The 14339-nt window shown below is 48.3% G+C and overlaps 1 protein-coding gene across 2 annotated transcripts in view; it reads left to right on the forward strand.

Moving 5' to 3' along the window:
* Nucleotides 1-1601: 1601 nt before the first annotated feature.
* The window catches only part of dgkq (diacylglycerol kinase theta), a 128915-nt gene continuing 116177 nt past the window's right edge, over nucleotides 1602-14339 (forward strand). The window contains exons 1-3 of one of the 2 annotated variants that reach the window (XM_033020457.1): nucleotides 1602-2012; nucleotides 9990-10069; nucleotides 13770-13872. In XM_033020457.1, coding sequence (XP_032876348.1) covers nucleotides 1691-2012; nucleotides 9990-10069; nucleotides 13770-13872 — 505 coding nt within the window. In that variant the 5' untranslated portion in view covers nucleotides 1602-1690. The remainder of the gene's footprint in view (nucleotides 2013-9989; nucleotides 10070-13769; nucleotides 13873-14339) is intronic. The other variant, XM_033020458.1, reaches the window with a different exon arrangement.

Consider the following 14339-nt stretch of genomic DNA (forward strand, 5'->3'; position numbering starts at 1 on the left):
ATGTCTGAGACCTTGGATTGCAAGTCCTGAGTTTGCCAAGTGGCAACACTGGAGAGTACTGTGAGGATGGCATTCACATGCCTGCCTTCATCAGCCTAGGGACGTCACGTTGCAACGGCACAAAACACCGGTGAGACTGCACGGAGCATTGGGTTCTGTTGTGACCGCACTACAGGAAGGATGCGGTGAAAATAAAGAGCGCAGAGGAGATTTGTTGGGATATTGCCTGGAATGGTGGGCTGTAGTTAGAAGAGATTGGAAGGCTGGTCTTATTTTCACTGGCACAGAGATGACCAAGGGGTGACCTTATTGAGGGTTAGAAAATTCTGAGGGGACATTGATAGCATAGCTGGTCTTTTTTTTTTCTCGGGACAGGGGAGTCTAGAACTAGAGAGCAGAATTATAAAATGAGAAATTTCAAAGAGATCTGTTAGGTAGGTATTGCACATGGAAGGTAGTGGGTGTCATGGAATTAGCTTCCCTGGAAAGTGCAGACAGATATAATTACAACATTTAAACCGTATTTGAACATGTTCTTTGTCTGGAAGGGGTTCGAGAGATACCATGATTAGCCTGGGCGGCCTGCCCTGAAACGTCATGTATCCATCTTCTTCAGAGATACTGCCTGAGCTGCCGAGTTATTCCAGCACTCTGTCCTTATATGTAAACCAGCATCAGCATTTCCTTGTTTCCACACACTGGATTAGGATTGTGGTCAGTTTGGACGAGGTGGGCTTGAACCCCTGGTTTAATTGAGAAATTGATTGAAAGATACATGGAAACAGGCCCTTCGGCTCATTGAGTTCACATTGATCATTGTTCACTCTAGTTCTGTTATCCCACTTTCGCTTCCACCTCCTACACCTGAGGAGCAATTTACAGAGGCCAATTAACCCACAAACCCGCATGCGTTTGGGATGTGTGAGGAAACATGCAGAACTCAAAGGAAACCCACGAGGTCACAGGGAGAGAGTGCATTCAGTCCACATGACCTTTGATTATTGCCATGTTTGTGTGGTGTCTGATTCTATAACTAAAACAAACAACCGAATCACCTCTCCACCCTCTCTGTGGTGCACTGAGATACTTTGAATCTTCTGGAGAATCTGGCTTTGCTGACAGCTCAGCCCTTGTGCAGCAAAATCAGACTATATACGAGTACAATTAATACAGACACAAGTCCAACAGGTAGTGTGCACATAAGTACAAGACTACACAGTGCAGTTCAGAACCCTCCACCTCCCCCCCCCACCTCCTCCTCCCCCCCCCCCCCCCCCACCTGCGACTCTCCCCCCACCTCCGCCTCCTCTCCCCCCCTCCTCCTCTCTCCCCCCCCCACCACCTCCTCCTCTCCCCCCCCCCCCACCTCCTCCTCTCCCCCCCCCCCCACCACCTCCTCCTCTCCCCCCCCCCCCACCTCCTCCTCTCCCCCCCCACCACCTCCTCCTCTCCCCCCCCCCCCACCTCCTCTCCCCCCCTCCCATATCCTCCTCAGCCCCCCCACCTCCTCCTCTCCTCCCCCCACCTCCTCCCCCCTCCAGCCTCTCCCCTGGACCTTCTCTCCTCCCCGCCCGCGGAACCATCTCTCCTCCTCCCCTCTCCCCGGGTTGTGTCTCCTCCCCCGCCCCGTGTCGGCTCGTGTCCCCGCCTGGGGCCGGGCCTGTGCTTCCCGCGGGCGGGCCGGTGCTGGATGTCCGGGCGGACGGTGGACGGGCGGCGGGGCGAACTGGGCCTGAGTGCGGCGGCGGCGGCGGCGGCTGGGGCCGGTCCCCGGGCAGCCCCGCCCAGCGGCAGCGGCATCGGCGAGGCCCGGGCGGGGCGCAGACGGATGGCGGAGAGTCGAGCTCGGCTCCCCCGGCTCCCGGGGCCGGGTCCGGGTCTGTTCCCCGACTCCAGCTCGCGGAGGCGCCCGGCCCACGGCCACCGGCTGCGGAAGGTGACGCTGACCAAGCCCAGCTACTGCCAGCGTTGCACCGACTTCATCTGGGGGCTGGGCGGCTTCCAGTGCGACCGTGAGTGCGGGGCAGCAGGGCGGGACGGGCCGAGGGGCCGCGGGAGTTGGGGTGGGAGAGAGGAACGGGCCGAGGGGCCGCGGGAATGGATGGGGGGGATTCAGCAGGGCCGAGGGGACGGGGTAGGAGGGAGGGACGGGCCAAAGAGACTGGGAGTTAGGGTAGGAGGGTGGGATGGGCCGAGGGGCCGCAGGTGTTGGGGTAGGAGGGTGGGATAGGTCCTTCACTCCGAGTGATCGCCTTTGTTGAGGCGCAGCGAGGATGCTGCAGCCGCTAAAGGGGCCGAGTGGCCGCCGTGTGTTCTGACCTACCGACCAGTCAAGAGTGTTTGTCATATGTAATGTGAACTTTATATTTGCTGCATCATAACAACCTCATAAATGCCACAACACGCAATCAATAATCAATAATGGAAAATTATACAATAATAGAATAAATTAATAATCAGTAATTCTCGGTAACTGGACCATAATCGTGCAAAGATCTGTCCACAGTTCAGCCAAAGACACAGATCACAGTTGTAAGCTTATTATTGCAGCAACTATGATCTTGTATGTAATTTGTTGTAGTTATGCTACTGTATTGCACGATTATGACCTGCTTACCAAGTATTATTGGTTATTAACCATTGTATTATCAAATATTGTTAAAATGCACAGAAGGTCAAAGGCGAAGTGTAGGGTATTTAGGAGATGGCACACACTGCAACATGGTTCCACAGTGACGTAGTGGATGAATGTTGTCGGTTCCCCAAAAATTGTGTCACAGGTCGAAAGCATGATCTTTGGTCAAAAGGGTGGTCAAGAAGGCTTTCGATATGTTGGCCTTCATCAGTCAGTGTATTGGATATGGACGTTGGGATGTTATGTTATTGTGCACAAGACATTGGTGAGGCTACAGTTGGAGTATTGTGTTCAGTTTTGATACACGATACTCCAACTGTAGCCTCACCAACGTCTACAGGGAGAGGATGGGCAGGATACGACTATTCCTTGGAGCTCAGGCGGATGAGAGCTGTACTTATCAAGAAGGCATCTGTTGGCTTACAGGTACAGCATGCAGTGAAGAAAGCTAATGGAATGTTGGCCTTCATAACAAGAGGATTTCAGTTTAGGAGTAAAGAGGTTCTTCTGCAGTTGTATAGGGTTCTGGTGAGACCACATCTGGAGTATTGTGTACAGTTTTAGTCTCCTAATTTGAGGAAGGACATCCTTGTGATTGAGGCAGTGCAGCGTAGGTTCACGAGATTAATCTACGATTGATCCCTGGGATGGCGGGACTGTCATATGAGGAAAGATTGAAAAGACTAGGCTTGCATTCACTGGAGTTTAGAAGGATGAGGGGGAATCTTATAGAAACATATAAAATTATAAAAGGACTGGACAAGCTAGATGCAGGAAAAATTTCCCAATGTTGGGCGAGTCCAGAACCAGGGGCCACAGTCTTAGAATAAAGGGGAGGCCATTTAAGACTGTGGTGAGAAAAAAAGTTTTCACCCAGAGAGTTGTGAATTTATGGAATTCCCTGCCACAGAGGGCAGTGGAGGCCAAATCACTGGATGGATTTAAGAGAGTTAGATAGAGCTCTAGGGGCTAGTGGAGTCAAGGGATATGGGGAGAAGGCAGGCATGGGTTATTGATAGGGGACGATCAGCCATGATCACAATGAATGGCGGTGCTGGCTCGAAGGGCCGAATGGCCTGCTCCTGCACCTATTTTCTATGTTTCTATGTTTCTAAAACAAATGTGATAACCTGCTGACGGCATCACTTTTGAAATGGCGCAACCTGGAAATAGGAGAGTTAGAAACACACGTCATGGAAAATCATCCAGGATTTAATGATGTGCCTCATCTTTTTTTGGTGGACTCAACTGTACACACCCATCCCTGCAACAATGAGGCAGTGTGTGACCCAGCACACAGGTTCTGACACGTAGCACAGTGGACTCCCTGAAGTGGGGATGTGACTCTGCCTGCTTGCCAGTGTAAAGCTACCTCTATTCTCATTCTTCTGCACACTTTTGTTTTTAACATTTAAGAAGAGTGAAATTTGAACTAGAAAATGCTTGAAATATACAGAAATCAAGCAACATCTATGGAGAGAGAACCAGTTAACATTTCAGGCCGATGAAATCAAATCTGCAGATGCTGGAAAACTGAAAGAAGCAGAAAATGCAGCAGGTCAGGCAGCATCTGTGGAAAGGGAAACTGGAATTCTGGAATTCTGGAAACTGGAAACTGGAATTCAACTGAAAGTAGACGTTACACATCTCCATCGGGGTTTCATGTTGGTCCAGTCAAGAGTGTTTAATTGTAATTTGTACCAGCAACAGAACAATGATATATAAGTTTGCAGATTACACCGTGGTGGGGCGGATCTCAAACAAGGATGAGACAGGGTACAGGAAGGAGTACACAGGAATCGTGGTGCAGTACACACCCGATCAGCATCAATGGTGCCAGCGTGGAAATGTTTCCTGGCATAAATCTCACCAACAATCAGTCCCATGGTGTGACGGCCTCAGTGGTGTGCAGCGTGGTCCTGCCATGACTTTCTGATTCTTATACTTCATTTAGTTTATTATTGTCACGTGTACCCAGGTGCAGTGAATACTTTGTAGTTGTGTGCTATCTAGTCGGATAGGCAAGCATACCATGTGCCTTCTTTACCACTTTATCTACTTATGTTGCCACTTTTGGGCAGTTATGGACTTGGACCCGAATATCCCGCTGTACAACAATATAATGAAGGGCCTTGCTATTAACTGTATAATTTCCCCATTACATTTGGGCTGCTAGTTTAGTTAAGTTTTTATTCAGTTTATTATTGTCACGAGTACTAAGACACAGTGATAACCATATAACCATATATAACCATATAACAATTACAGCACGGAAACAGGCCATCTCGACCCTTCTAGTCCGTGCCGAACACGTATTCTCCCCTAGTCCCATATAAGATGTTCTTTACTTGCTATCCAGTCAAATAAAAGACTATACTGACAGAGCTGCTGCTCACAACACCAGAGACCCGGGTTCAGTCTTGACCTTGGGTTCTGTCTGTGTGAAGTTTGCATATTCTCTCCGTGACCACGGGTGCACCAGTTTCCTTCCACATACCAAAGAAGTGCAGGTTTGTAGCTTAATCGGCTTCTTTGAAAAAAAGTAATGATGTAGGTCTGTAGGACTTTGCTTAGGCTGCATCTGGAATATTGTGTGAAGTTCTGGTCGCCCGATTACATGAAAGATATGGAGGCTTTGGAGAGGGTGCAGAGAAGGTTTACCAGAATGCGACCTGGTTTAGAGGGTTTCAGCTGGAAGAACAGGTTGGACGTATTGTTTTCTTTGGAATGTCGGAGGTTGAGGGGAGACTTGATAGAAGTATATAAAATTATGAGATGCATATATAAGGTAGACAATCGGAACCTTTTTCCCTGGGTGGAAATGTCCAACACTAGAGGCCATATCTATAAGGTGAGAGGGGGAAAAGTTCAGTGGAGATGTGCAGGGCAAGTTTTTTACACGGAGGGTGATGGGGGCCAGGAATGCGCAGTGATAGATTAGTGGCATTTAAGATGCTTTTAGATAGGCACATGGAAGTGTAGGGAATGGATTATGTACAGGCAGATAAAATCAGTTCAGCTGAGAGAGAGTGGGACCCCTTAGGAAGCAACGCAGGAGATGGGCAAAATCCTCAGACAAATCTCTGATGAAGGCTAATGTGCCAAAAGCCTCTTTGACCACCTCAAATCTCCAGGGCTTGATGAGATATATCTGTGGACATTGTGGGAGCGCTTTCGTTGAATTTTACGAGTTGTCTTGAAATACAGGAGAGGTGCCGGAAGACTGGAGGGTGGCAAATGTTGTGCCTCGATTCAAGAAGGGCTGCAATGACAATGCTGGGAACTATAGGCCGGTGAGCTTAACATCTGTAGTTGGAAAGTTACTAGAGTATTCTAAGGGACAGGATATACATGCATTTAGATGAAAAAGAACATTAGGGATAGTCAGCATGGTTTTGTATGTAAGAGGTCGTGTCACACAAATCTGATTATTTCTTGAAGACGTGATCAAAAAGGTTGATGAGGGCAGAGCTGTAGATGTGGACTTCAGTAAAACATTCGACAAGGTTCCGCATGGTAGGCTGCTCTGGAAGGTTAGATCGCATGGGATCCAAGGAGAGATAACTGAATGGATACAAAATTGCCTATGTGGAAGGAAGCAGAGGGTGATGGTGGAAGGTTGCTTCTCGGATTGGAAGTCTGTGACTAGTGGTGTGTCTCAGGGTTCGGTGCTGGCCAGCTACTGTTTGTCACCTATATCAATGACGTTGGGAGGTCATGTTGCAGTTGTACAAGACATTGGTGAGGCTGTATTTAGAGTATTGTGTCCAGTCCTGGGCACCATGTTATATGAAAGATGTTATCAAGCTGGAAAGGGTACAGAGAAGATTTACGAGGATGTTGCTAGGACTAGAGGGTCTGAGCTATAGGGAAAAGTTGTGTAGGCTGGGTCTCTATTCCTTGGAGCACAGGAGGATGAGGGATGATCTTATAGAGGTATATAAAGTCATGAGAGGAATATATCGGTTAGATGCACAGAGTCTCTTGCCCAGGTGAAGGGGAAAAGATTTAATAGGAATATGAGGGGTAACTTTTTCACACAAAGGGTGGTGGGTGTATGGAACAAGCTGCTGGAGGAGGAAGTTGAGGCAGGGACTGTCCCAACATTTAAGAAACAGTTTGACAGGTACATGGATAGGACAGGTTTCGAGGGATATGGACCAAATGCGGGCAAATAGGCCTAGTGTAACTGGGACATTGTTGGCCGGTGTGGGCAAGTTGTGCTGAAGGACCTGTTTCCACACTGTATTAAAGTTACAAAAACTGGTTCTTTAGTAACTAGTCAGTTTCTTTGTTGAACTAAATTAAGGCGCATGTTGCAATCAAAAGCGCTTGAACAATTGGTTGGGAAGAAAGCCAAACTGTAAGAAAGACGACTGCGCCTGTATGACTTTATTACAGTACAGTACTGGAACAGGCCCTTCAGCCCATAATATCATTGCTGAACATAATGCCAAGTTAAACTAATGTCCTCTGCCCACTCGTAACCATACCCCCCTTCATTCCCTGCACATCCATGTGCCTGTCTAAAAGCCTGGTCCGGTGCAGTTTCTACCGCACTCAAAACACTCCACACCATGGACTTGTTTTGTTTCTAAATGTGCTTTGCACAAATCTTGTTTTTGTGTTTGCAACAGTCTTACCCGTTCTCCTCTCAAGATTTGATTATACTTGTACCTCACCGAACTTGTGCCTATGACAATGAAGACCTGACCTGACCATACAGGACATAGTAACCTGCATAATGGCCACAGACACTCACGCACCTCACCACTGATGCACAGTAGCAGCAGTCGTCTGCACCATCTGCAGGACTCACTGCAGCAACTTGACCAGCTGGAAGGATGAGGGCAGCAAAAGCCTGGGAATGCCACCTCCCTGACAGTACAGGACTGTGCGCTCCCCACACCTCAAGGACTGCAGCAGTTCCACAAGGCAGCTCATCACCACCTGCTGGCTCAGCCTGCAAAACTCGCATCCCTTAACTGACAGTCATACAACGTGGAAACAAAAGCCCTTTGGACCAACTTCTCCACAAAAGTTGCTTTGATCTGAGTACTCCCAACATTTTCTGTTTTTCTCGATTCAGATCTCTGGCATCTGTAGCTCCTTTTCCATCGTTTTGAGCAGATTTATTTTACAAAAACTGGTCTGTGCAGAAATATCAAGTTCAAGTTTATTGTCGTATGCATGAGTACAATGTGGTAGAAGTATAATGAAAAAAATAAAACATTTGTGCCAAAGTGTTGGTTATGAAAAGAACCAAACCGATGGTAGTGCAAGAGGTGTTCTGTTACCGAGGTAGGATTAGGGTTGTGCGGGTCGCTTCAATGACCTAATGGTTGCAGGAAAGTTCCTAAACCTGGTGGTGGAACTTCAGAGTTGTATATCTCCTGATATAGGTGGCAGAGGGCATGCTTGCCGTCATAGGCCGGGACATGGGTGGGGTCAGAGGGCATGCTTCATTGGTCGGGCATTCAGCACGTCATGTTGCAGATTTACAAGACGTTGGCGGGGCCGCTTTTGGAGTATTGGTTACAGTTCCGGTCGCCCCTTTACAGGAAGGATGTGGAGGCTTTGGGGAGGTTTACCAGAATGATGCCTGGATTAGGGGGGATTAACAATAAGGAGAGGTTGGACAGACTTGAATTATTTTCTCTGGACTGTAGGAGGCTCAGGGGAGACCTGATAGAAGTATGTAAGATTATGAGAGGCAAAGAAAGGGTCGACAGCCAGTACTGTGGAAATGATCAGAGGGATGAGAGAAGTTTTTTTACACAGAAAGGGGTGGTGATGGAGGCAGATACAATAGTGGCATTTATGAGGCTTTTAGGCGGACTCATGGATGTGCAGGGAATGGAGGGATATATGGATCATGTGCAGACAGAGGAAAAGAGTTTAACTTGGTATAATGATCAGCATGGACCGTGGGCAAAGGGTCTGTTGCTATGTTATACTCTTCTATGTTCATAGAATCATAGTTATAGAGCGTGGAAACAAGCCCTTCACCCATGCCGACCAACGTTCCCCATCTCGGCAAGTCTCTTGTCTCAACATTTAGCCCACATCCCTCTAAAGATTCCCAATCCGTCTCTTTTAAGTGCTGTTATTGAACCTGCCTCAATTACCTCCTCTGACAGGTCGTTCCATATACCCACTGCACTAAGTAAAAACCCTGCCCCTCAGGTTTAAGGTGAAAGATTTAAATCTATGTCCACTGGTTCTTATGTGTAGGAAGGAACTGCAGATGCTGGTTTAAACCAAAGATAGACACAAAGAGCTGGAGTAACTCAGCTGATCAGGCACCTTCTCTGGAGAAAAGGAATAGGTAACATTTCAGGTCAAAACCCTTCTTCAGTCTGAAGAAAGATTTTGGGTCGAAAACCTTCTTCAGTCTAAAGAAGGATTTCGACTCAAAGTTACCTATCAATGTTCTCCAGAGACACAGTGTGTCGGAAGGAACTGTGAATGCTGGTTTAAACCGAAGATAGACACAAAAAGCTGGAGTAACTCAGCGGGACAGGCAGCATCTCTGGAGAGAAGGAATGGGTGACGTTTTGGGTTAAGACCCTTCGTCAGACAATTCCTTCTCTCCAGAGATGCTGCCTGTCCCACTGAGTTACTCCAGCTTTTTGTGTTTATCTCCAGAGACGCTGCCTGACCCGCTGAGTTACTCCAACATTTTTTGTATCCCTTTTTATTTCTCAGCTCTACCCATATAGCCTCACTGGACGAACCATCAGTAATGTCACCTCTGACCACTGCCGTGACATCCTCCTTAATAAAGCAACTGCCTCTTCACTTTTACCCCCACAGGTCTCCTGTAGCACCTGTACCCTGGGATATTAAACCGCCAGACATGTCCCTCTCCTAGCCAGGTTTCTATAATGTCTCAGTCGCATGTACCTATCCAGCCCTGAGTTCATCCACTATATCCATCAGGCATCTCGTATTGAAATAAATACAACTTAATGCAACAGCCCTGCCTCGCTTCTAGCCGTGCTCCTGCCTATCCTGTCCACCAAACTTCTTTTCATCACCTTCTGTACCCACTTCCAGCCTCTCACCTGCCCCAGTCCTGCACTGTACCCCGTCCCTTGCCAATCTGATTTAAACCATCCGAGTAGCGTGTAAGAGGGCACGGCCTGGATGGTGCGGATCCTTGATCATAGATGGCGCTTTCTTGGGGCAACGGCGGGTGTAGATGCTTTCGATGGTGGGGAGGGCTGTGCCCGTGATGGTCCACCACTCTCTGCAGCCTCTTGTGTTCCTGTATGTTGGAATTGCCGAACAAGGCCGCATTGCAACCAGTCAGGGTACAGCATGCATTTTATCTTTGTTTCTCCTTTTCCAGTTTGTAATTTCATGTGCCACGAGAAGTGCGTGAAGAACGTGAAGACTCTCTGTTCATGTTTGGCAGCAAACCTGGTGAAGGTAAGGAAACTGGCAGCAGTGAGCCCATCAGCTCTCAGCAAGTGGAAACAAGCAACTGCAGATGCTGATTTAAAAACAAGACACCAAGTGCTGGAGTAACTCAGTGGGTTAGGCAGCATCTCTGGAGAACATGGATAGGTGACATTTTGGGTTGAGACCCTTCTTCAGACTGATTGTAGGGGGATGAAAGAGAGTTGTGAGAGGTAGGACAAAGTGTGGCAGGTAATAGATGAATACAGGTGAGTGGGAGGGGAGGTGATGGGCAGATGGCTTAGTTTAGTTTAATATAATCACAGGTACCGAGGTACAGTGAAAAGCTTCTGTTTCCGTGCAATCCCATGTGCGGACGTGGCGCTGACGGACGAGAGGCCGAAGCAAAGAAGTCGAAGCCAAAGAACCTTATGGAAACTAGACCGAAACGCCAATAAACCGAAAGAGTATGCAGACAAAACGCCTACTAACCGAAAGGATGGGACGCCTAAAAGCAAACTAACCAAAAGGGCGGGACGCCTAAAAGCCAACGAACCGAAAAGGTGGAGAGAGAGAAGGAAGGGAGAGAGACAGAGAGAGAGGGGGAGAGAAGGGAGAGAGAGAGAGAGGGGGAGAGGGGAGAGAGAAGGGGGAGACGGGAGCGTGGGGGTCCTTTTCCCACACAAGCCATAGGTGACTGGGCAATCTGAACCCAAGCACCAAGTTGAAAGCGGCCGAAGGTGCGCATCCCTCGGGACAGCCCCCACTCACTCACGGTCACCCTCCGCGGGCTGCGGGTCGGGTGGAGCGGAGGTGTGGGACAATGTTCATCCCTGCACAGTGATGTGATGGACGCGGGGTCTGGACCAATCGCTAACAAGTCCCGCCCCCCGGCAACGTCATGTCCGTTATTGGACTTTTCTGTTGTGCGACAGTCGGTTCGTTGGCTTGTAGGCGACGCCGCCTTTCGGGTAGGTGGCGTTTCGACAGAGCGGCCATTCGGTAAGTTTCCTTTTAGGCGACGCAGCTTTTCGGTTCGTTGGCTTTTAGGCGTCCCGCCCTTTCGGTTAGTTTGCATTTAGGCGCCGATCCTTTCGGTTAGTAGGCGTTTCGTCTTCGTACTCTTTCGGTTTATTAGCGTTTCGGCCTTGTTTCCATTCGGTTCTTTGGCTTCGACTTCTTTGCTTCGGCTTCTTGTCCATCAGCGCTACGTCCGGGTACCGTGCAATCCAGTCGAACAGACAACTATACATGATTACAATCAAGTTGTCCACATTGCACAGTTAAAGAGACCAACATTTAGTCCAACATAAACTCTGATTAAAGTTAGTTTAAAAGTCTCCAATGAGGGAGATGAGGTCAGGACCGCTCTCTAGTTGTTGAAGGACACAGTTCATAAGTCATAAGAGCAGAATTAGGCCATTTAGTCCATCGTCTTCTCGCCATTCAATCATGGCTGACCTATCTCTCCCTCCCCATTCTCCTACGTGAGCCCAAACGTCCATACTAATCTAGAATCTGTCAATCTCCACCTTAAAAATATCCACTGACTTGACCTCCACAGCCATCTGTGGCAATGAATTGCACAGACTCACCACCCTCTGACTATAGACATTTCTTCTCATCCCCTTTCTAAAGGTACATCTTTTTATTCTGAGGCTATGACCTCTGGTCTTAGATTCTCCCACTAGTGGAAACATACTCTCCACATCTACTCTATCCAGGCCTTTCACTATTTGGTAAGTTTCAATGAGGTGTCCCCTCATCCTTCTAAACTCCAGCGAGTAAAGGCCCAGTGTCGACAAACGCACATCATTTGTTAACCCAATCATTCCTGGGATCAATCTTGTAAACCTTCTCAGGACCCTCTCCAAAGACAGCTCAATGTTAATCACTCAGCCTGTTAAAACGATCCTGTAACAGTATTTTGAGAAGATCAAATGCCTGATTGGTAACCTGCAAGTGTTCATATAAAAGAGTTCATAGAATCTGTTCCTCATTGGGCCAGAGAACACATTCTACAGCAGCCAGTGAAAGGGGATTAGATTCCATCCCTCCACAGAAGCTGCCTGACACCACCCCCACCTACCTCTCCACCTGAGTTCTTTGTTTTAAGGTCATAAGTGATAGGAGCAGAATTAGGTCATTCGGTCCATTATGTCTACTCCGCCATTCAATCATGGCTGATCTATCTCTCCCTCCTTACCCCTCTCCTGCCTTCTCCCCAAAATCCCTGACACCCTTACTAATCAAGAATCTATCTCTGCTTAAAAAATATCCATTGACTTGGCCTCCACAGCCTTCCGTGGTAAAGAATTCCACAGATTCACCACCCTCTGACTAAAGAAAGGATCATTCTTGTAAACCTCCTCTGGAGCCTCTCCAAAGCCAGCACATCCTTCCTCAGATACGGTGCCAAAAATTGCTCACAATTCCAAATGTGGTCTGACTAGCGCCTTATAGAGCCTCAGCATTGCATCCCTGTTTTGCATTCTAGCCCTCTTGAAATAAATGCTGGCGTTGTGTTTGCCTTCTTTACTACTGATTCGACTTGCAGATTAACTTTTTGGGAATCCTGCACCAGCACACCCAAGTCCCTTTGCACCTCCAATTTCTATATTCCCCATTTAAAAAATAATCGACACCTTTATTCCTACTACCAAAATGCATGACTGCATTTTGGTAGTAGGAATAAAGGTGTTGATTATTGTTTTGCTGCACTATATTCTATCTGCCCACTCTCCCAACCTGCTTTCTCTGCACTACCTGCCCCTCCACCTATTTTCGTATCATCCGTGTAATGCCCCTGTCCCACTTAGGAAACCTGAACGTAAACCTCTGGAAACTTTGCGCCCCACCCAAGATTTCCGTACGGTTCCCGGAGGTTGCAGGTGGTTGCCGGAGGTTGCAGGCAGTGGAAGCATGTAGGGAGACTGACAAAAACCTCCGGGAACCGCACGGAAACCTTGGGTGGGGCGCAAAGTCTCCATAGGTTTCCGTTCAGGTTTCCGAATGCCCCTATCCCACTTAGGAAACCTGAACGGAAACCTCTGGAGACTTTGCGCCCCACCCAAGGTTTCCGGAGGTGACCGGAGGTTCTTGTCAGTCTCCCTACCTGCTTCCACTGCCTGCAACCTGCGGCAACCACCTGCAACCTCCGGGAACAGCACGGAAACCTTGGGTGAGGCGCAAAGTCTCCAGAGGTTTCCGTTCAGTTTTCCTAAGTGGGACGGGGGCATAACTGTGTAGGGAGTAACTGCAGATGCTGGTTTACAACAAAGATAGACACAAAATACTGGAGTAACTCAGCGGGACAGGCGACATCTCTGGAGAGAAGGAATGGGTGACGTTTTGGGTCTGGACCCTTCTTCGGACTGTCTGAAGAAGGGTCTCGACCTGAAACATCACACATTCCTTCTCTCCAGAGATGCTGCCTGACCCACTGAGTTACTCCAGCACTCTGTTTCCATGTTCTCCAGAGATGCTGCCTGACCCGCTGAGTTACTCCAGCACTCTGTGTCCATGTTCTCCACAGATGCTGCCTGACCCGCTGAGTTACTCCAGCATTTTGTGTTTCTTCTTTATTATAACTTATCAGCTCCTGACTGAATGTTGCTTACTAATCTCTTCACGTATACACGCTATTTCTTAAACTATTTCAAAGCGGCTTTGTTGAAGTTTGAATGGACAAGGGTTGTGCCATCCCAGTGATGACTGTCTTGTTGTCCAGGTTCCTGTGGCGCACAGTCTTGGGGCTCCAGCACTGTACAAGAGGAAGTTCTGCGTGGTGTGTCGCAGGCAGCTGGAGGAGAGTCGTGCGATGAGATGTGAAGGTAGGGATCTCCACCGTGAGTGTCATGTGTGAAGCACCCGCCATTGTGTGTGAAGGCACACATTGACAAGGCAGCGTCTGAAGATCCAGCATTATGTTTTACTTTCAAACAGCCCAACTCATCTCACTCTGTTTGTACTCCAAACACACATCAGCAGGCAAGCATCAGCCCCTTTTAGACAGCAGTGACAATATCTAGTCACCCACATCTTCATGGCCTGTCCTCGATTACAGACATTCTCTGTGTTCTCTCCACTGCTCTCCCTCCATGCAACTTAACTTGCACTGTTTTAAACTGTATCGGTCTGTCCTCCTCACAATCTCCAGCAGTTTCCACATATAATTAACATTCCAGATGTATTGCCCTGACTTGGTGATTCATCACTGGGTCAAGATCAGTACCAGACTGATGACAACACATTCTGCACCAGGGTGACAACAGCTCAGGAGCTTCAAGGGGTAAATATC

Source organism: Amblyraja radiata, chromosome 1 (assembly GCF_010909765.2).
Source record: "Amblyraja radiata isolate CabotCenter1 chromosome 1, sAmbRad1.1.pri, whole genome shotgun sequence".
Classification (NCBI taxonomy): domain Eukaryota; kingdom Metazoa; phylum Chordata; class Chondrichthyes; order Rajiformes; family Rajidae; genus Amblyraja; species Amblyraja radiata.